Source organism: Cardiocondyla obscurior, linkage group LG12 (assembly GCF_019399895.1).
Source record: "Cardiocondyla obscurior isolate alpha-2009 linkage group LG12, Cobs3.1, whole genome shotgun sequence".
NCBI lineage: Eukaryota > Metazoa > Arthropoda > Insecta > Hymenoptera > Formicidae > Cardiocondyla > Cardiocondyla obscurior.
Genome location: NC_091875.1, coordinates 2,871,842 through 2,895,032, shown reverse-complemented (window position 1 = coordinate 2,895,032; position 23,191 = coordinate 2,871,842). Strand labels below are relative to the sequence as shown.

The 23,191-nt window shown below is 45.0% G+C and overlaps 1 protein-coding gene across 7 annotated transcripts in view; it reads left to right on the top strand.

Annotated features, from left to right (window-relative positions):
- Positions 1 to 23,191, top strand: part of LOC139107041 (serine/threonine-protein phosphatase 2B catalytic subunit 2) — a 105,870-nt gene that overhangs the window by 70,541 nt on the left and 12,138 nt on the right. For 3 of the 7 annotated variants that reach the window (XM_070664269.1, XM_070664263.1, XM_070664262.1), the window contains exons 6-10: positions 8,253 to 8,392; positions 11,014 to 11,185; positions 11,353 to 11,479; positions 11,769 to 11,849; positions 15,121 to 15,153. In XM_070664269.1, the coding sequence (XP_070520370.1) occupies positions 8,253 to 8,392; positions 11,014 to 11,185; positions 11,353 to 11,479; positions 11,769 to 11,849; positions 15,121 to 15,153 (553 nt within the window). Of the gene's footprint in view, positions 1 to 8,252; positions 8,393 to 11,013; positions 11,186 to 11,352; positions 11,480 to 11,768; positions 11,850 to 13,127; positions 13,648 to 15,120; positions 15,154 to 23,191 lie in introns of those variants that run through there. The other 4 variants (XM_070664266.1, XM_070664265.1, XM_070664264.1 and 1 more) reach the window with 2 other exon arrangements.

Sequence of the window (23,191 nt, the reverse complement as noted above, 5' to 3'; positions counted from 1 at the left end):
AACGTCTCGCGAAGACGGCGATAAATATCGTCCGCCCGCTCGCGCGAAGTTCTCCGCGGGTGAATTTATCATCGATGTAAGTTCTAATCGAGGCCCCGCGATTTCCCCGTCGCCGGCTTGGAATTTTCAGCTCCCTGTTTCATTGCCGATACGGCTTTTTATCACCGGCGCTTCGCGACGTTTGATATGGAAATCAACCGTCCCGGTTGAGCGATATCGCGAATCCTTTGAGGGCCAAGAGCCCATAAAACGTGACCGTACGCGCGCGTCCTGCACCTCGGAAATGCTCCTCAGCGTCGCTTTAACCTCCTTTCCGCTTCTCGCTGCGCGGATGATCGTTCCTGAATCTTTAATCGCGGCTCGCACGCACGAGATGCCACGGGACGAGAAAACAGAGGAGGGACTCGCGTTACGATGTGAAAAGTATTAAAACATTCGTTCGTCAACCCTCCTTGAAAGTGGCAAATAAATCATGAGGATACTTTTAGAGCGGCACGTCTTCAGAAGACGTGAAAATCGCGACGGATGGGTTCGCGTAAACTCCGCGAGGTACTAAAATTCTACAAAGTCACGGAACGTGCGTGGTTTAAAGAAAAAAAAAATTTATGCTGCTTTTGCGAGAGGTTTTCTTTTTTTATTTTTTTTTACTCGTTCTCTTCACGAACAATTGGAGCGGTTAATAGTCCACTTGAAGGATTCGCCGAAATGAGCCTCGCAAAACGATCGGCGTTAATCTCGGAATCGCGCCGAGGTCGTATATCTGCATTAAAGCCGTCCAATTTCGTATTGGTCGCATTAGCTTCGTTTAATTTATGGAGCAGCGGGTGGGGAGGGGAGGGGGAGGGAGGGTGAGGATAGGATCGTGCAAAGCGGCGCGTGCATTTTATCGGCTGAAAACTTGCGATTTATGCGATCGTGTTCCGGGGCCGCTTTAAATAGCGGGCGGCGAGCTCGCGCTATCGCGCCGTTATTAAGTTAATCGCCTTGCACGCCCCGCATGCGCGTGTATGCACGTGTATGCGTGTCACGGCGCGAACCCGTTTTAACGAGAGCAATAATAACAAATCGCGCGCGAGAGAGCAAAAAGAGAGCCGGCGAAGAGATACGAGGTAAGGTACGCCGGGGCAATCTTGAAATCCGTCGACCCGGCACGGCGTTTTCTTCGGCTTGTTCCCTCCGAAGACCGGGGGGGAAGAAGTAAAGGGGGATGGGGGAAAACTTGAGAAACCAGCATTGCGAAGTTTCCACTTTAATCTTCAATCAGAAACGCAATTAGTATGTATATGTGTAGAGTACATTTATGTAACGTGAGGTGAAGTCTCCAATCTGAGAAGATTCCCGCAAATATCGTACGAGTAGAAAAGATATAGAATTCGTATCTCTACTTTTATTATTTAAATGAGCGAGACGTTAGAACGCTGCCTTAAATGCTTTTAGAATTTTAGCGCGTACCTTTAAAGAAATTTCCATAATATTTCGAAGAGCTTTATCGTAATTTCTTTCTTTTTCTTTTTTCTTTTTTTTTTTTTCTACTATCACATGTCCAACCCATGGCGGAAGGTTTTATCGCATACATCGTTGCCGTCGGATTATAAAATTGTAAATCACGTTTATAGAAATTCGAAACTGCATAATTTTCTGCTATTCATCGTGCCGACGCCAGTAGATAAACATGAAGCTACTCACGCATACAGCACACGCACACGTTGGTCGGTGAGATACAAATCGTTCTACAAACTACGTTCCATAAATATTTAAAAAAGTGATACGAGTAGTTGTTTACTTCCGCGACGGAAGGTATTTCGCGATTCCGCTCGCTGCTCCGATCGCGACGTAAACGACCCCCGTGACATGTTTCCGTATTTAGAAAAATCCGCTGCGATCGAACATAAATGGACGGGCATGCCTGGCAATTAATAATCTCCCGAGGCTTCCCTTCGCTCACTGTTTAGAAATAATCGACGCGAAAAGAAAGAAAAAACAACCGTGCGATGAGTGCCGGCAACTCTCCAACAATCACTTTCGGCTTAGAAAATTTTTCTCAAATTTTTATAAATATAATTATAAACCCGAGAACAATGTCTCGCACGATAAAATGGTGGACGTTTCGTTTTGTTAATAGCACGGTGAACATTAATGCAGATATAAAAAAATATATCTGGATCGTTTCCCAGATTTTTATTAACATTTTCTACGGAAGTTAACGCAGCGGGATCCCCAAATAATTTCGAAGCGTTCTGAGAAACAGAAATGAGACTGAAGAAAGGGAAGTGGAGGAGAAGGCTGTATCTACTCTTCCAGATTACAAACCATTTCTCGAGGGAGATCGCGCGATAGTTAACCCACTTCTTGCTCGTCCTTGTCCCATGATCGCCCAGCTTCTTTCCCGACGTGAACAATCGCGGAAAACGAGGTTGTAGATACAGCGAAAGACGGAAGGAGAGAGAAAGAGAGAAATAAAAGAATGAGAGGAGAAGAAAATCGAACGAGTCTTCGTTCCTTTTTCGATTTAACATTTATCGCGATTTAGTCGCGCTATCACGAACGCTTTCACCGACCTCTGGTTTCCCGAAATCGGAAAACGATCGGAAGCCGGTAATTGCAAGGACAAATGCTTGCAGACAATTTTCGTTGTTTCTTTCCATGATAATTTTTTAAAGTTTCGAGACAATTTCTCGTGTCGTTGTTTCAAGCTCTTTGACTACGGCGTTTCGATATGTCCTGCACCGGGAATACATATGTATATTAATATCTTGCGTAAAAAGGACGGCAAATGAAATACGAAATACTTTTTTTTTGTCGAATCTTTCTTTTATTCGCTTACGTTGTACAGCTGCGTTATGGAACATGTTAATTTATAAAATCGTGATCTACTTGCACGCGCGGCAAGCAAAGAGAGACGTAGCGCCATGCAGTATGCAATAGATACTTTTCCTTTCTCTCCTCTCCTCTTCGTTATATATTATTCCGTGTGTCCCGGTGTATAAAGGCGTGTTTTGCGAGGATCGGTACAGCGATATGAATACCAAATGACATCGTGGAACAACACGGCGGCTTCTCGTAATTCCTTTCTCGCCGTATCTACACGCCGTGATGGTCGCAAAAACCGAGCCACTAAACCCCACGGTGTTTGGCTGCCGGAGCCCGGATCCATCTCGCAGTGGTGGGATCAACGTCTGGACGGGCGAAGTTTTATATAATCCGCCGTAAGGCGATCGCGTCCAGGGGGGGTCGGGCTTGCGGGCTCGCTGGCGAACTTGCCGCTTTAATTATGCATCGTTAAAGCATTTACTGTCGCCTCGCGTATCCCGGGCCTGTTCTCCACTTCAGTTTACTTTATGTCACAGCAACAAATTAAAATTACGAGCGCCAAGTGTTAAAACTACGTTCGAGATATTCCTCGGCAAATCCTCGAACGTTTTTTTTTTTTTTTTTTTTTTTTTTATTTTTAATTCTCCTATTTTGTCGATCGACAGGAAGTTTCGATTGAACGTTAAAATAAATAGAACACTGTTACGTGTTTTTGTTACCGTGGCGAAATGATGCGCGTAAAACGTTTTAGCTCGCAATTCTCTTGAATCGTCGGACTGCCAATTGAAATAGACGGATTGCACGCGCGGCGGCGTGCGAAATAAATGCCAGAACAGGCCGACGTTCACGCTTTAACGCGAATCCATTTCGGCACCCTCGACGCCGATCGGTTTTCCCTCGGCCGCGAATACCAGCCATTGTATCGCCGTGAGAAAGGCGCGCGCTATCAGAAAACGTTGACCCGTCCGACGGGGATCACGATCGCTAATTATTTCCGTTAATTAGTATAACAACCGCGCGCCCCGGGACTTCATTAACCTCGTTCGCGGCTCGGTCGTCCGAATGGACCAGCGTTAATGCATTATTCGCTCTTTTCTGCTTCCTTCACCCTTTTGCCTTTCCTCCTTTTCTCTTCCTCACTCGTCATCTTTGTGCGCCGAAACTTCGCACAAAGACGACAATTGTTCGCTTCCTCGCCACCGAGAGAGTTTTTCTTCGACCGCGCACAAAGGTGATCCGCTTAAAATTCTCAGTGACGAGCATCCGAGCCGCGTCTTTCGCCACCGACGCCAGAATATTCAGCGTGACCGTGTGACTAACGAGCCAAACTACGGCGAAACTTTCGGAGAGCTCCCGGGATACGGCGATTATGCCGCAAAGTGCTCCGGGTGTCGTGTCGAGAGGGACCGTGCGATGATACGCGGGCAATCACGCGTAATCAGCGTAATCTCATTATCGCGAGTATATCAAGCCGTCGCGCGGGCATCAAAAATCACGGGGCCGAAGTCTCCGCTTCCTCAACCGCGCCCTGGATCGCTATCGAAACGAACATCCGCGATATTTTTTGGGGGGAAAAAAAATGGGTAGAAATATCCCGCTCACCGTTCCTCTCGGAAGAGAAACTTAGATTAGGGCGTTTTAGTTAATTAGAACACATTCAACGTTAAACTTCTGCCGTGAGGGTTGCAGCAGCTTTAGCTATCGCAGACTCTCCGCTCCGCGGCCTCTTTCGTTCAAGTATTTTATTTTAAGGGACGTTTAATCTAGCGACTCCCGACGATCGGAGATGATTTCGCCCGATGAAAGTCTCCTCTACTGAGCGAGAATAAATTCATCGGAGTAATATTTACCGGAAGATCGTTCACGGGTAAGAAAAACGTTGGCAATAAAACTAATGATTTCGAGTTGAGCCTGCACATGCGAGGACGAAGGGCCGCAGGCGAAGGTTTTTTTATTTTATTTTTTTATTTTTTTTTTTTCTCTCTTTTTCTACGGCATTTACGTTCGAGCTCTCATTCGCTTTCCCGCTTTCATGCGCTTTTCTCCTCGATAGCGGTGAAAAGAGGCGAGCCACCGCGTTTATCTTTGATCTTCGCAACGTGCTTTTTCCACAGATTATTATAAATCGCGGATTTGCGCGGTCGGTGCGGATAACGGAGGCGAAACGCGATTAAACACGCGTCATCGCGACGGTGGTAGGCGCGGGGTGAAAAGAGACGTGGGCGGAAGGGGCAGCGATTGAAAGGGATCTCCACGTGGAAACCGCGTAAAGGATACCGTTGAGATACACTCTCTGTGTGATATACGACACAAAGCGTGGCCGCCTGTCCGAGGTATCGATCGGCATCGGCGCGAGCATCGCGACGGCCGGCGGCGACCAGCAACGGCGAGGCGGGAGAGAATTGCACGATCCGGCGCATTTGCAGAGCGAATCCATCGGCCGAGACAGAAAAAGGGAGCGCGGGGAAAGGAGGAAGGGCTTGGTGGCGAAGGGCGATTTTTCGCCTGTAATCCGCGGACGATGTATAATACCTCTCAGGGGCAAAGGAAGCGTTCCATTAAGGAAATGAGTCGAGCGTCACGTGGAATTACGTTTGTTTCGTTGCCGCGAAACGACGTCTTCGTCATTCCCCGAATCCACTCCTCCGTCCGGTCTCCTATTTCGCTGCCGCCGTCCCTTTGCGAGCGCGCCACTGCGGCGACCGCAATTTGCCCCGGAATCCTCGTATTTTTAATTAATGTTTCTTTCAAACAAAGCGGCGTGATCAACGAATCGTCTCGCAGTTCGCGGATAGTGACGACAGATATCGCGCGATCCTGAATTTCATTATTGCACGAAATAATATGAATGTAAAATTCTTTATTTAAAATTTAATTTAGAGACGCGTCTCTTCTTTCTTCTTTCGCACTTCAGCGGAGATTTATCTCTTACGTAGCTGCGGAATTTAAGATCGATATTACACGAAAGGTAGCACGAGAGCGGGGCAATAAAGCACAATTACGTATCATTATAATAGACACTGCAAACATGATAGGATACATAAGGCACGCTCGCTTTACTTAATGCTACCGCTGTCATTATCGCACACTAACTGCTCATTATATCGTAATAAACCCGCCAATACCACCCGCGTGTTCGCGTAGAAAGGGGTCACGAACTTATGCGAACCCATTCGACGTAATTACGCTACCTGTTACATGAAACTCGTAACCGGCATCAAGATCACGTCGCGCAAACTTGGACTAATCGCGGAAGATAGAATGCGACGCCAATAGCACCGTAGGGGCACTTACGTATAAAGCCAGTAATTTAAAGTTTCTATTAACTTTTATTAATTTCTCTAAACCGTAGATCGTGTGAAATATTTCCTTCTATATTGTAGTTATCTCGAGTATTTTTTTTTTTTTTTTGGTTTGTTTTCTTTTTTTAATGGAAAATTGATTTAATATCTTCAATTTAAAAACAAACATTAGTTTTATTTCTGTAACTTGAGCTCGATCGCATTTCAAATTTTTTTATACTGTAAATTACATTTATAGGAATATTATATTTTATTATATTAAGAGATATTTTTTTATATGCGTCATTTACCTCGGTTAAATATTTAGTGAATGAAACCACCTGAAACCAGCTTTAACTTTGCGTTTTGGATTACTCCCAAGCTGATTGCAGTACTACATGAAATACATTTCATATCGCGCGTGGAGGTTGAAAAAAAAAATTTAATTAAACCTATTTAGAAAAAAAGTTTGACGGTCAAATCGTAACGATATTGCGAAAACAGACAGAGAATCGATATCGCTTTATTAAAATAAAAACTGTAGCTTCAAATTTTACATTTGAAAAATTTTAGCGTAATAAAATACCGTAGCTAAATAATATTAAAAAGAAAAAAAAAAAAAAAGAAAATCTCCCTCGAAGTTTATAAATAACATAAGCAGCAGTTTCTCACAATCTTCGTCCTCAATATTTTACCGCGTTGATTGCACTCCGAAAGAGATCGAGAGAGACCGGGAGAGTGTTTGCGACGACGAGACGTTTCACGTCGCGCGAAATACCTATCTGCTCTCCTCTCGGTGGCATTCATATTCATGGAAGTCATTAAACGCGATTTCCGAAGGCAGCCGAGTTGATGGGTGCGAGATCGCGCCGGCGGACTTTTCTCGGCGAGATTAGATCAACGGAACAAATATTTGAGAGCTCGCGTTGCGGCGAGACTCTGTCTTTGCGCCCTGCGTCTCACCCTCGGCGTTCTCTCGATATCCACTCCGCTCGAAAACTCGCTCGTCCGTGGAGCAAGAAACTTTGCCGTCCAAGTTTTCGAGCCTTTAACATCGATTCGCGGGGAGTGGCTCGACTCTCGACCGCCGCTCGAGAATAAATCCGCGTTTGCGAATACTTTATGACTTTGGAAGCGAAGCGCCGTCATCTGTTCAGTGTCTGTCAAATAAATAATCTCTGTAGAATTGGTGAACCGGGGTACGTATCGAGGCGGTTTATACCTCGCGCTCATAAGGAATTCATATAGTTGGATTTTTCGTTAACATCTCTCTCTCTCTCTTTTTATTTTTTATTAATTTTTTTTAATTACTTTAGAAAATTGAGTTCGTTAACATAATTTAACGTAATTTTTCTATGTGAATTTTTTTTTTTTTTTTTAAGGAGACACGTATGTAGTCTAAGCCGGCACTAAGTAAATGTCAAGTGGTATCGATACGACGGGATCTCTCTTCGTCGTACTACCAACATTGAATATCGGATTTCAATGTTTAGCGATTTAGCAGCGGCCAATAGACATTTAGAAATCCGTGGTGAGCACATTGTTGTCAAGCTCGCTGGCCTAATTAATGCAATCTGCAGACGATCCAGCTCACGTGTTGTACCCTTGCGTTCGACGCTGTCGCGATACGTAAACTCGCGGGCAGAGTTGTCGCCCCAGAGACTCTGCAGCGTTCGATGCACATTTCGACGCTGTCAAATCGCTGTCAAATTATAATTCAATTCCAAGTTCAGATTATCGCGTTCGTCCCCGTCTGCCCTCTCCGGCTCAGACGTCGAGGTGGTCTCCCCCCCCCCTCTCCCGTAAAATATCGAGGTGTCGTCGCGCAGCGGCTGTATAAATCTGCGGTGACAGCGCGATTCCGGGATCAAACGTTACGACATATGGGCGCGATGTAACCCGTGAATGGAGCCGTCGCAATTAACCGGGGCCAATCAGAACCACATAAATTTCGCGTGTACGGTGTAACGGAGCAGCTAAGCTTCCAAATGGGATACAGTCCAAAGTGCAAACTGACTGATCAGCCCAATGTGAATTCGGCAAAGCCGACAATGGCCCCGTACAATTACGCTGAAAATTACGCTGCGTTTGCGCCGGCCACCAGAGCGCTACCAGTTAATTCCTTGAGCTAATTCGATCGATGTTGACTTGCTGTTACAGCTGGACAGGTTCAAAGAGCCGCCGGCGTACGGGCCGATGTGCGATCTCCTCTGGTCAGATCCTCTCGAGGACTTCGGCAACGAGAAGAACGCGGAGCATTTCTCCCACAATAGCGTCAGAGGTTGTTCTTACTTTTACAGGTGAGTGCTTTTATACCTTTGCAAGTCTAGACCGCCGATCTTTACGTCGCAGCGTCCTCATTTTTTAATATTAAGATATATTTTAAATGTATAATATAACGATAACTCCGAGTATATATTGAATTAAAATCTTATCGGAGTAAAATCTGTTTGGACTCAGCAGAATAATATAATTCTATGACCCGTTTGCTTTCTTCGAAAGTTTCCGGAAGATTTCGCTCTTGTTGCTTGCAACTTTGATAAAATTATGAACGCCTAAATTGAATCGAGGAATCGACGGTGGGACTTAAGAATCGCGTCTACAACGATCCCGTCTCTCCTCGAAAATCTTGCATTATTGAAAATTTAATAAACGTAGCACACAGAGAAAGCAGATGCAAAAACTGCTTGGATTAAAATTGCAATATTTCATTAAGCCGCGCTGCCAATAAAGAGTGTTAAAAAGAGAATCCGTATAATTGGAAATATCATAAAATGCAATTACAATATTTTCCGTCGGTGTCGTCGATATATCGGCGAGGACACGTCGATACCGTGGTGTTAACATAGTAATAAGGGACGTATTAGCGTGGAGGGGAAAGAAAAAACGAGGTCAACACCCCGCCGTTGCTCAGCAGCGGTCGGAGTTCTTTTTGCCGTGGAAATACGATATGCTTGCGCGATACATCTCGCGGCTGTCGTCGCCCGGTTCTCGTTTTTCCCTTTCGGCCAGCCCGTTAATTCTCCCTCCAACGGGTAATTATCTCGCCATCTGTTTGCGAGCCGGAAACGCGCCGGACATATCCCTCCCGCGCGATCACGCGCCGTGAAACGAGGTAACTTCGGGTTTCCCCGGGTCCTTCTAATTTCCCGGAAACTCTGCCGGAGGTTTCCCTTCTTCGGCGAACTCTTTCCACACGACGTTTGAGCTCTCGTCGCCGTCGCCCTTCGTCAACGGTCACGTTCGCGGTTTTCCCCGGGCGCGAGAATTAATAACGGCCGCGTTATACGACCGTGTCAGCAAACCGCGGACACGACAGCTCTTCTCGCGGATCCGCTAATTATGTGAACGGCCGCGCGCTAATGAGCACCGAGATTCGTTAAGTGTCAGCCGTATCGCGTGCGCGTCCGTAACGCCTTCCATTCACGACTCGAGTACGTGCGACGTGACGCGTGCCGGACCTTCCGCGCCGGATTAAATCCCGGAAAAACTCATTTTTATTCCCTGCGATTCCTTGGGGCATCAAATTAAATAGTATCAAATATTTTAACCAAGTGATTTCTGTTTGACGTCAGCGCGGACGTCTTAAATTCAACAGCGAGGACACGAAGGAGAGCGGAAAGGTGATTTATCGAGGGTGATTTTCATAATCAAGCTGTTGATTGATATACACACGCGGATGTGGCAATCACGATAAGATAATAGCGGCAGCGCTATGAAGACGTACCGGATAGCTGCAGTCCATTAATTTCTCATTTTCGATTCCCGCATTATCGTGTCTCGGGGCCCGGGATAGGTGCACGTGCATTAAGTTTCACGCGAACATAAATCACATCTCGCGTCTCGAGCAGTATGCAAGTAGTCCGGTGCCGTAATCGCCGGCGGTCGTCCGACTACACCGCGACTCGCACCACTTAGCCCGCCGAACGTCCGACTCGTAATGAAGCTCCTGATTAGCCCGCTTCTCCCTTCGACCCCTTAATGACCCCGGGGGCGTCTGTGCGCCGTCTGTACGGCGAGTGTACGGGTCACATCTCGCCGCCGCAATATTCTGCACGTTAAATAAATCATCTTATCGTCGCACCGTGAGAGTGTGCGTATTCGAAGTTAAGATTCAACGAACTCCGGCGAGATCGATACCGGCCGCATTGGCGAGCGTCGCGGTTTTCGAGAGATTTTACCTCGTCATTAATCTCTGTCGGCGCTGCGAACGGGTCTTAATGGCCGTTAATGACCATGTCGCGACACGACGCAAACATTTCTCACAATTCTTGACCGGGTGGGGATCGGTCGCGGCCGAGCGAGAAAAAAACGTCGGCCCTCCCTGCGTTTTCGGCGGCCCGTCGTGTTTATGCTTTTAACAAATTAGCGCAAAAATTAATTTGATTTTGATGCTTCAGGAGCGCCAACAATCCTATATAAATTCACGGAATTGCATACAAAAGTTGCGCCAGTTGTTCTCGACAAGTTAAGATAGATCGTTTGGCGCTCGCGCAATTGTTTTCAACGCGCTTGCCAAAAGACCGCGCGTTAATCCAGGCCGCGATTTGAAGATACACGATTTCCTCGGTAGAAATTTCGACAGCTGCCTGGCGAACGATTCTGAAACGCTTCGATACGATTCTCGCCGCGAAAGTCCCTCGGAAAAAAAAAAACAAATCTTGGACACTTAGCTTTGGCAAGTTTCGATGCTCGGGCCAGTATTGGCCCATTTATCGAGCATCGGCGTTTCTTACGTACGGATAACAGGCCCGTTTATTTCGCCGCGGCAATTTCCGTGGCATTCGTTAGTGCTAAGTAAACTTAATAACAAGCGATCTAACTCACGCTCGCTCGTGCGCTCGGGTGGCTCCCTTAATCACAGTTATCGTATAATCGGGCACTTTCCCAATCTTAATCGTTCGATAATGTCTGCTCGCAGTTACGCGGCGTGCTGCGACTTTTTGCAAAACAACAATTTGCTCAGCATCATAAGGGCACACGAGGCTCAGGACGCCGGATACCGCATGTACCGAAAGTCTCAGACGACGGGCTTCCCGTCGCTCATCACCATCTTCAGCGCGCCGAACTATCTCGACGTGTACAACAATAAGGTAAAAAGAAACTGTCGCGCGTGAATTGTACCGCGTCAGTCACATTGGCCGTAAACTTTGACATTAATTTAACTGTCGCGTTTATGGTCGGTGCGAGCCGTCGTTCGTTTTATGACCCGTGGACCGTCTGCAATCTTAAAGTCCCGATTTGCTCGTTGTGCCCGCAGGCAGCAGTTTTAAAGTATGAGAACAACGTGATGAATATCAGGCAGTTCAATTGCTCGCCGCACCCGTACTGGTTGCCCAATTTCATGGACGTTTTCACATGGTCCCTACCATTTGTCGGTGAGAAAGGTAAGTCATACCGCCGAACCCCGCAAATTCCGCTTGCTCCTGTCAAACGTGCATCGCCCGTGCGATGCTTTATTTTATTTATTAACTAGCTGCGACAATGCATCGAACGAAATTAATCGATTTATATTTTGAAAGAAAGATAAATGTCAAAAAGAATTTTTTTTACGTAATTTTAAATTATAATTATATATATTTTTTTTTTATAAATATTACATACGAAAAAGTGGTAGCATAATTTATTGAAAGCCACGCTGGGAGTTTAATGGACGATTTTTGTTTTATCTTTCAGTCACAGAAATGTTGGTGAACGTGCTGAACATTTGCTCGGACGACGAGCTGATGAGCGACGGCGATGACGCGCTGGAGGAAGGTAATGTCTATCATTTGTCTCTCATCTACCACCTTAATCTGTATACTCTATTACTTTACAGACATTTCGAACAAGATCGGCTCAAACTGGTCGCTCTTATATCGTGATCAGAGTCTCTTCCCCTTTATCCCTTTACATCAGAATTGTTTCTGACGCGTTTGATTTTTATTTATCTAATACAATATTGCTCGTCGAAAAATCATGCGAAACCCTAAACGAAGAACCCCTCGGTGTTACATACGTGACGAAAACAGCCCGTTCTCATCTCAGCCGTTTGGTAAAACAGAAAAGCGCGCTTTATTTAGAACGCCGCGATTGCGCAAGGAGAACACGGTAGCAGTGAGTAATTTTTCCCTTGCTGCTTGTTCGATTTCGCGAGATATGGTTCTCGAGTTATATCTCGTCTTTGGTAAATTCATGTCGTTTTGAAGCACGATACGATAGCGGCGGGAGATGAGACGCGGTTTCAATCCTGTCCGTCACCTGGAGGACGGTCGGACGGACGAGCACGAGATAAGACGGCTGAGATTCCGCTAAGATCTGGAATCTCTCACAAGCTCCGACACGATCTAAGAGAGGCCATATCATCTTCGTGCACCGGCGAGAATGCGCGGATTCATTCTTCGCGTTATATTGCGTGCGTCCGACCGATAGAAAAGAGTCGGAGACGATCTAACGATGAAAAATGAATCTTGAATGCCTTGTTCCGCGAATCGTCGCATTCTCCGCCGAAAGAGGAAGATCGATCGTGCGCCCGAATTGAAATGGTTCGAGTTTCGCGAACTTCGCCGCTGAACCGCTCGTGTTTTCGCGACAACGAGAAAGAGTTTTAACTTTTCGTTCGATCGCTTTTAATTTAACGCAATTTCGGACACGAGCCGTAAGAATTCGAAATGTTACGTTTTTTTTCCTCTCCGGTTTGCAAATTTCGCGCACACGATCGATCTGCCGGTTAATTTTCACCGGAATTTCTTCGGTCGTTCGATTTCGGTATCTGTGATTTTTATATATTCTCATGAATATCCCCCCATGTTCGCGTAATTTTGCTGATATACCCCTCAAATTCGTCTTCTTGAACGCGTTAAAGTTATATATGACAAAAAATTTTTTAAACGTACCGGCATACGATTTTTTATATATTCATTGAAAGAACATTTAATATAAAAAAAAAAGTGTCTATCACCTCGCCACCCCCATGCCACGATTTCACTCTTTAATTTCCAGAGACAAATCTTGAATTTGTTTTTCTGTTTGCATTTTCACTCGCTGCACGGACAGATGGTAAGAAACGCAGCTCGATTCTTCTAGACGTCACACGATTAAGAGCTTCATTGATTATCATTAATTTTTAGCTAATTCATAGTAGTTCTCTCGATGTCGAGTTTATCTCTCTCTCCGTTTCTCTTTCTATCTCTTTTTCTTCTTCGTATTTTTCTTTCTTTGTTACTTCTTTTCTTTTATTATTTCCTTTATCTGTAACGTCGGAAGGAAGTACGTACGTGTCTAACTCTTCTCTTTTCTTCTTTATTCCGTTCTGTATAATATCCATGCGCGTGATATATACTTATGTACATATACTATATATATATTTACTATTTTTCTGTATTTTTTCTTTTTTTTTTTTTTTTACTTTATTTTTCATCGTCTGTTTTATAGTACTTACGATTTCTCACATCGACGTATGAGATTTTCACTTGTTTTTCTTTCCCTTATTTTCTCTCTTTCTCTCTCTCTTTCTCTCTCTTTTTCTCTTTCACCGTATCTGCTCCATATCTGCTCTTCTTGGCGTTTTTATTTTCACTTCCCGATTTACGTATATTACATGTATGTGTGTGATACATATTCGACGTGTCTCGACGGCACATAGCCTGGATTTTTACATCTCTTCAACGGTAGACTTTGATTTTCTGCATCATTATACTCATAGCATTTTCACCTTCTTCTCTCCATACGTTTGTTCAAGATGGCACGATCCCTCTGCTTGTTTCTCAAAGCACGTATGACTACTTCGCGAAGGTCTTGAGTTTCACGAGTTCAAAGTACTTTTTCAGTCTGAACTTCGCCCGAGACCAATCGGGCGAAGGAGCGAATTAAATGCCATCTTGCGCATCGCGCGTTAATTCACGCATGCATTGCAGAGATCAAGTAAGATGATACCACGAAATCGTCATTCGACTGCATCTTAATTATTTTCCGACGTTGTCCCGGGACTATCTGCGGATCGATTTTTATTTGTCATTTCGTTTGCTCCGATCGACTCTGCTACTCTGTCCGAGTTCCATAGTCAATTTCAATTTCACGTGTGTCACGTCCATCCCGCCCTTACTGATCTACTTTATTACTTTCTTTTTCTTTTTCGTATATCTCACGTATGTGTACGTATGATCACTTTGGCCCCTCGTCCTTACGGATAGCTGGAAAAGAGAAATTAAGACCTTTTCCGGATAATCGGCGGATGGAGCTTGCGACCGGTGATAATCGCGATCGGCGCGGGCTCAGCTCTCGATCACCACGAACGTCAACGAGCCGCGTGTCATATATTTTTTACAATATCGATCCGTGTCGGTTGGCTGCCGTCGATTAATTTTATATTCGTCCACGTGTGTCCGAGAAGGAGATCCCAGGTTAATTCGTTCCCGCAGTTCGCGGCACGTCGGAAGGTCAGATCGATACAACGTCCGATGTGGACAACCGCCGTGTCTAACAAGCATCCATCCACCGAACTGGGTCCAAGCTCCGAAAATCGAGCAGCACCCTTTTCTCCCTCCTGACTGAAGCCGTCTCGTAGAGAACGCGCTCGCGAGAACGTTTTCCCGGTTGTTGCGGCTAGGTCGATGTGATCGAAAAAAAGTAAGAAAAAAAAGAAAAAAAAAAAAAAAAGAGTTCAAACAGAGAGTCCCGGTGTTTCGATCAATAAAGATACCCTCGGCTCCTTCCACCCCTCTATTCTCTCCCCCTCGGGTTTCGCCTCCTTTAATTATCGCGAGAGATATATGCGCCGCCCACAACCCCCTGACCCCTCTCGATCAACCTTTTCGCTCTTGCCCACCCCTTTCTCGCCCCCCAACCCCCACCCCCAGCCCCCAAAGTTGCACTGACTGTCTTTTATATCGTACTCCTTCTCTATTATATTTGTATCAATCACACTGGCCTTGGACTCCTCCTATCTCGGCACGACACTATGCTACTACTACCTCTACTACTTCTACTACTACTTCTACTACTACCACTCAAAACTCCGATCGTTCGGCATACCGCAACCCCCGTAAAGTCGCAGCCAAAGTCGTTGTCCAAAAAAAGAATGGTAAGTCCCCGTGAGAACCGACGACTTACTTGAAGAGCCAAGATTTTTTACTTCTTTTTCGTGCGTGCCAAGAGTATAACCCAACGAGAGTTTTCTTCCTTTTTGTTTTTTTTTCTCTCTTTCGTTTTTTTCCTTGTTTCTTTTTTTTGTTTCTTTTTTTTACACTACACTGCATTTGTGACAAAGTGTATGATCTTAACCGTTTTCGTTCCTTTTTTTCCTTTTTTTTTTCTTTTTTTTTTTCTTTCCGTTTTCCTCTCTTTGCCAGTGTTCTCTCCTACGTTTCGGTTCCGTTCTGTTTGCGTCTCTGCGTTTTTCGTCGCGCGGGCGCGTCTCGTGACGTGCATTCTGCCGGAACAGCCGCATTCTTACACGCGGTTCTCGCGGTCGCGCAATATTTCCAAACGACATGAAAATATCCTCCAATTTGTGATGCGAGGGGATATGACGAAGTTCTTTAATGAACAATTTTACAATTGACGCATACGTACGTTAACGATAATAATCTAGCAATAAATCTTGTTATCTCTTATCTGCAATTAATACGATTAGCTTCTCGATATGCAATTTTCAAATTAAGTCCGCGGTATGATCGACAGATAAAGGGGTAACATTATAATTTAACGAAAATTATCTCGACCGGCGTATGGAAAATTTCAATTACTTATTTTCCATTATCATCGTGGGCACACTTTTATTTCGGTTAAATGCCCCTCGATAAAGAATTGTAATCGGTGGCACCGGCAAAACGACGTCGACACGAGCGTGTTTCGCGCGGAGTATTATTTTCTCGTATGCTGAGTTGACTTCTCTCTTCGTTCCTGTATATATACATATATCTCTGTCTATCTGTATACTTACATATTTCTATCTTTGTCATCATCTTCTATTTCCTTTAACGTACCGCATAACCGTCCCTCGGACCCTCGGATTGAGCTAACATTACGATCGTCCATTAATTGCCGGAGAACACGCCGTCAAACGCCGTTTTCACATCCGTTCCCTTCTATCATCTTCCGTTTTGACACCGATTATATTGTGTTACGCATTATCTTTGTGTCGCACATTTTCTCGTATTACATATTGAACTTAATCGTTATGATATTTTACGTTTTTTTTTTTTTTTTTTTTTAATTTTCTTCCACCTGCTTGTGCTTTTCGACAATCAAGTACGCCGTGTTAATCGTTAATCGTACTTGGAGATGAACTTATTACATCGCCATCGCGATATAATATTTCTCGCAAGACAAGGGATATCGCAAGGCGCGACGAGATTCTCTTCCATCAGATTTCGCCTTTTTCTCGACCTACCGCGTTCTCAGATTCAAAATAACGTGACACGCAAATGCGCGCGACGGGAAATACGGCCACTCTTTTACACGGTCCCCGGGCTCGAGGAACCCGTCACCTACAATAACAGCAGCAGATTTACGTGAATTTACGTTCGTCTCGAGAAGAGCTTCATAAAGCTCGGTGGATTAGTCGAGAAAGTTTGGTGAACATATACATGCCATTCGACCCTTCGCTCTCTTTATCTCTCCTCGGTTTCTGCTTACAATTCTCGCTTTCTCTCTCTCTCTCTCTCTCTCTCTCTCTCTTTAACCTCCTCTCTTTTTGCCTTCTCCTCGCTCTCTTTCGCTCATTCTGGGATTTAGCCGGCGAATTTCCGCATTGCATTCGTTATGGCATTCGCGACACGGTTTTACGACTTCAAAACCACCCTCTTACCCCCTCCGGCGATCCTTCCGGCCTCCCCGGCAATATCTAAAACAGCCGCCGCGTCCTCGTCTCGTTTGAGTTTTGCTCGTTTGACTTGAGTTCGGTTTATTTGCGCGCTTTACGATGCAGCGTGAGATATTTCGCTCTTATACGATCAGATTGTGTGTGCGCGTCCGCGCGCGAGTGTTTGTGTGTGCCGCTTGCTCGTTCTCTTAACAACGTCCAGCGAGCGTACATTGGACACTCCACTAACAATGCTTCCGGTTTTACGAGCGCAGCCGGCTGCGCCCGGACCTGCCTCGTCCAATACATCTGCAAGATTCCTCTTCGCCGGACCGGAGTAGTCGATAGCACACCGAGCGACCTCGGGCCATCTCCGGGCAATTCGAAGAATAATATTCGTCGTCCGTCCATTTGCTTGCGGAATGCACACATATATATATATAAATATATATTCGATATTCCGGCGTAAAATACTTGGCGAGAAATATTCCGTCGAAATTCGCTTTTATTTTGAGATTTAGAATTTTCAGACAACGAGCGGGAGATTCTAAACTCGAATTCCATTGAAATTTCTATCGCGGGTGCACAGTTCGAACAAAATTGCAAGAATAAATTAACATCTTTTCCTTTCTTTGTTAAATGGTCTTTCTTGCGAGAATAAAATATAATTGTTTGAAAAAATATTAAGCAACGAAATAATGAAAAAAGAAAAAATAAAAAAAGAAAAAAGTCAAACCGCGCGTACGAAATGTAATGTGTGACTTATATGTTTCGAACGCGTTAACCGTGCCTCGGGAGATTATTAATAGAAATATCTGGTGATTATTGGATCAGAAGATATTGAAGCCAGACGATTGTTGTCATAACATCTGTCAAAGCTGCGCGAGCTTCTTTAATTTCTTATCCGGTCACGCGGTATCGAGCGAAAAGCCGATACGCTCATAATTCGAATTACACGCGCACGTCACTGTCGAAAGTCGTGTTTAATTAACTAATCGCGATCGACAAGATCCTCGACAATTTCCGGCGAGCCTTGAAAGCCCGGCCTGCAGAGGGTGGCGCGCCGTCCACGTAGACTTTTCCAACTCCCTCCGCGTCTCCTCTCCGTGTCTCTCCTCCGCAAAACTCGGCGAAATCCGGAGCGAAAGAGGCTTTCGGTTGCTCCACAGGAGGCCCGGGAAGGAAGGTATATTCGATCGATAGGACGCAACGAGAGACTCCGCGAGATAACGAGGAAAGGCCGCGCGGAGCATCGATCAACCGGCTACCTTTCGAAGCGCGTCGAGTTCCATCGGCATCTTGCCCTCTACGCCGACTCGAGTCAATCGTTCATTCCTGCGTGCATTCCGGCGCCCACGTGAGGTCTCGTTGCGATGAGCGCGAGCTAAACCCGCGCTGGAAACAATTCCCCGAGCCAATCGAACCTAAGCCAGACCCGGTTAAATCGAGATCGATAGCCATCGCGCATACCGGAGGCATTAGGAAACAATGATCAGCAGTTCGTGAATGCAAATCGTTTATTCCGTTATACGAATCTCGCACGACTTAGGAATCTCCGCGGTCCAAACTTTTATCTTTAATTTCACGACAATCGGTTAGCTGAATAATTTTTATTAATTTTTTTTTTTTTTTTTTTTTTTTTTCTTGGAAAATATTTATGAAATTATCTTACAAGATCTTAAGTGCGTTACGGTGGATAATTGTTGTCGAAACGACTCGTGACAAGAAAGGGTTTTTTTTTTTCTTTCGGTCACGTAGGAATCAAAGACGAGACGAAATAAGGCTTCGATAGATGCGCTTAAATCATACGAAAGATTGAGCTCGACGAACGATTTGACATCACTCGTCTCAGATTTCCGCGGGAGAGCTTACGTAACGCAGGCTACGGCTGCGCAGACACATTCTATTGTCAAGCTATTCGTTACTCTTGACGTTAGATATCTTCCCGGTCTCGTTTCCGAGGTGAAGAAAGATAGAAAACGACTATAACGAGTTACAGGTCATGGAACAAAAAGAAACGTGGCGGCGGAGGAGGGTTTTCACGCGGGGCCATTTTTCACCTTCTCTGGTGAACCAGCTGCGACGTCGTTCGCTTTCTTATACATATTTTCCGTTCTTCTCGAGTTTCCCCAATGTAAAACCTAGTGATTCTTTATCTCGTTTTCGCGTACTTCCACGACAATCGACGGAAAACTCATCGCGTCCAGAATAAATTCATACGGTGACGTTTAGACTTTTCGCGACCGGCAAAGTTAATTCTATCGAGACGTAACCATTCGTGGTCTTTATACATCTTCGCGATTCAATTTAGAATTAAAATCACAATCCTTGCGTCCGGAATAAGTTACGAAATTGAACGTAACGATCCGTGAGAGGTTGGCGGATTAATTTCCGAGGATTAATCCTCATTTGGCATTCTCGGGCGTCTCTCTTTAGTTGGCCAGCGCGAAGCGATCCCTCGTCACCGTGTTCTCGCGCGTCCTGATCGAAGTGAGGGAAGGTTCCTCCTCTGTGTTACTTTATTTTTACACTCCACCGAAGCCTTTAATAAGCAAACTATTCAACCACGATATTCCTCCCGGCCTGTCTTTATCCCGCGGCAGTCGCGCCCTTCGATGCCGTCGCCGTTTCGCTCGCTTTTCTTTTCCTTCCCTCGCTAACCCCCCTTGGTCCCTCGCCTTTCCGGTCCCCGATCCTCCGCTCACCGACACGAATACACCACGACCTCGAGAAGAATTCCAAGAGACGCGTTGCGCGTACATGTCGACTCACGACGCGTCGTACCCTCCGTTGCACAAAGCTACCGGACATATTTTTCCACTCTACGATGAAAAAGTCACCGGCCAACATCGGGCATTAATTTCTCTCACTTTCTCTCTTTTCCTCCTGCGAACATTTTTATATTGTAACCTCCCTCCCTTTCTCTCTTTTTCTCTTTCTCATACTTTCTTTCTCACCCTCCGTATACACTTCGACTCTCACTGTCACTCTGACCTCACTTTCTGTTTTTTCATTTTTTTACTCACTCTGTCTCTCTCTTTCTCTCTCTCTCTCTCTCTCTCTCTCTCTCTCTCTCTCTCTCTCTCTCTCTCTCTTTCTCTCTGTCCCTGAATCTGCTCGTTTGTTATCGTCTTTATGCTTAAGTTACCTCTTTGAGTTACGTTGAGTACGTGTATCCTTTACTTGACTCGGTCTCCGTCAGCCGCCGAGCGTTTTATCTTTTGATTACCAGTTTTCTTTTGCGCATGCTATAGAGTATACTTAGGTCTTCTAGATTTAACCGAGCGAACTATAGTACTTAATATTCGCGCGGGGATCGCGAGAGGATCACGCTCGTCAGCTTAATGCTAACGTTAAATATGAGACAGCGGAGAGAGTGCTCCGCGCGACGGCCAGCTGTATTCTCGAGCGATCCTGCGAAAATTTATTAATCGACTTCTTTTTCTCTTAGACAGTTGTTCCAGGAAACTTCTATTTTACGACGTTGCGCTGTGTACAATAATAATCTCACGCGATTACGATCGCTGCGTCACGTCGAGAGATTACTTCCAATCTTACCCTCGCCAACTCACTTGAGAGTTCGCGAGAATTTTCGGCAAAAGGGGCGATTTAAATTATCTCTCTTTTTGTAAAAATTTAACCCTCGAATTTGTCGCGATGTATACGGAACCGATCTCTTCCGATTCGAGATGAAGTAATCTCCAACGTGTTCGAGTTTGCCGAGGGCGATCGTACATATTAATGACCCGCGACAAACTTCGAGCAATCCAACGCTATAATTGTATAATGAGAGTTTCAAATACCCCGAATATTTTATCGCGCGCGGTTAAAAGTTAAATGTTTTTCCCTCGACGGATTAATTTAGTCCTTTCTGTCCGGAGTGCGTTAAAATTTCATTACCTCAATCGGCGCCGAAGTATCCCTTGTACGTTCGCCCAAGTTTGGCAAATCTCGGCGCAGACCGAAGTCATCTTTCTCATCCCTTAATCGATTGTTTTCTTTATATTTGCAGTATTTGTGGCCTTAAAACGGTGATACCGCAAGCGTAACCGCGCTCGTTTACGGGAATTTCAATATCGGCGAAGTCGCTCGCGCGCGCAGTGATTTTTGAGCGTTAATTCAAGTCTATTTTGCGAAATACCGCGTATTCCTGGCGGGAATTTCCTGCTTCAGCGCGATGAATTTTAATGTGAAACGTTTCCCACGTTCGTCACAGTCATGGTGGCATGATACAAGTGCTCTTTCCCCAGAGAATTTTCTCGTGTCGGTTCAAAATATGACATGGGCAGTTCTACCTGTGATTCTCCGGGAATTTGTTTCGTAATTACACGTGGAATACGTTGAGGGGTAAACAGCGTATTCTTGCGGAAAGGAAAAAACAGAAAAAAAAAAATACCGCCATTTTTCTCGTGAAAAATAGCGATGTCACAAAGCATTCTTGCTACATTTACTAAGCGACTTCGCCGATTTTTAAACGCTTCAGTAGCGGGTTAAATTCTTCAAAAAAGTATATTAAAAAAAAAAAATAGAATTAGGAAGAAAATATACAAAAAAATTTCTTTAAATTATTGTTCTTGTTGATTAAGGAAGTTTAATAAATAACGCAAGCGTTTCAACGTACGTATTGCGTCAAGTCCGCTCTAATCCGCTACTGAAATAGAGTATAATCACATGACTAAAAATAAAAAAATAAAAAAAAAGAAATAAGAAAAAAAGAGACGATATAACGACAATAATAATCGTCTAACGCACATGCTTGATTGAATGCCACTTACGCTGTGCACACTTGTCTTTTCTTGTCTGTTCTATGTGTTGTTTCCTTTTGCGCCATAATTCTACAACCACCTCATCGCGACCACTACCACCACCAACCACCACCATCACCGACACCAACCAAACAACCATCCGCAAACTGTCAAAAAAATTATATATAAAAAAAAAAAAAAACGTCTTCCCGTACGGAATGTGATCCGAACAAACCGACCAAAAATCTCCACCACTCTCTATTTCTTCTCTTCGGCCGCATTTGACGCTGCTCTCACATTGTTGGTTACTTCTGTCCTTTTACTTACGTCCACTACGCTCAACCATCGGTAAAACCAACCATGGGCGCACCATGGCCACCATGGTAACCCGATGGTAACCCGACGGTGTCCGGTCCGAATACGACCCCACCTACCATCGCGTACGGTGAGTTGTTTTTTTTGTTGAAAGTGCGAGTAAGAAACTACACTCTACTATCTTCCTCTGCTCTGTCTCTATCTCTATCTCTATCTTTCTACCTTTCGTGAATGACGAGCCTGCGGGGACTTGACGTCGTTTACCGCTCTCGCCCTCGCGAGTATATGTATACGATTTAACGAAAGCGAAGCTCTCCGAGTAACGAGATTCGATAATTACGAAATGTAAGATAATTCTCCGGGTCGCCGAGAGAATTAGTACCGATCCTCGCATTAACGAGCGATAAACCTCGTTAACGGCCGCGAATCGCGCTCTGCTTACCCCGTGCGGGAATTCGCAGGGTTGGATTACAAGGGGAGATTTCGGTCGCGGGTTTATTAGTGCAGCGGCGTTCAGTTCCCCGGCTACAGATCGTCGTCCACGATTCGAACGCAGAATATACAAATAGGAATATGTCTAACATCCAATGGTTCCCAATTAGTCGCGTTGCTCAGTCATCGTTAATCCTCGACTGCTATCACGTTGAAATTTTGATCGTCAGAACCGCAACGTCACGATTCTTTCGGCTAATTAATATAAATATGTTTAAAATCATTAAATAACTTAAAAAAAAAAAATTTTTTTCTTTTTAATAAATTTGTGATACGAACTTGATAGGAGAAAAATTCAACGTTTTTCGAGACGTTACCCATCGGATTCGATTCCAGCGTAACAGTCGGGGATTAAACACTCGCCATTGGATATTCGATCCTTTCTGTTCTCGATGAACGATCCACGTAAAACGAGACATAGGCGTCGCATTTCTGCTCAGTTTACATTCCTACTGGAAAAAAAAAAAAAAAAGAATAGACGAGAGGTTGTTACATGCGGCGGCGCCTATGACTGGATCAGTGTCGAAGGCCCGTCGTTGCGGAAATGAGCGATACGTTCGACCTGCATTCGGAAGATCGTTTGATATCTCGAGCCGACTTTGATCGCCGATCTGACGGTATCGCGGCCACGTGGGCCGGCACGTGTATACATCGGCGCGCAATGCTGATACGCGAGATAACGGCTATCTGTGTCGCGGCGTTGCGAGAGTAATTGGATGAGGCAAGGCACGCTTGTTTCGCAAGTCGGTTCGACCGATAATAAG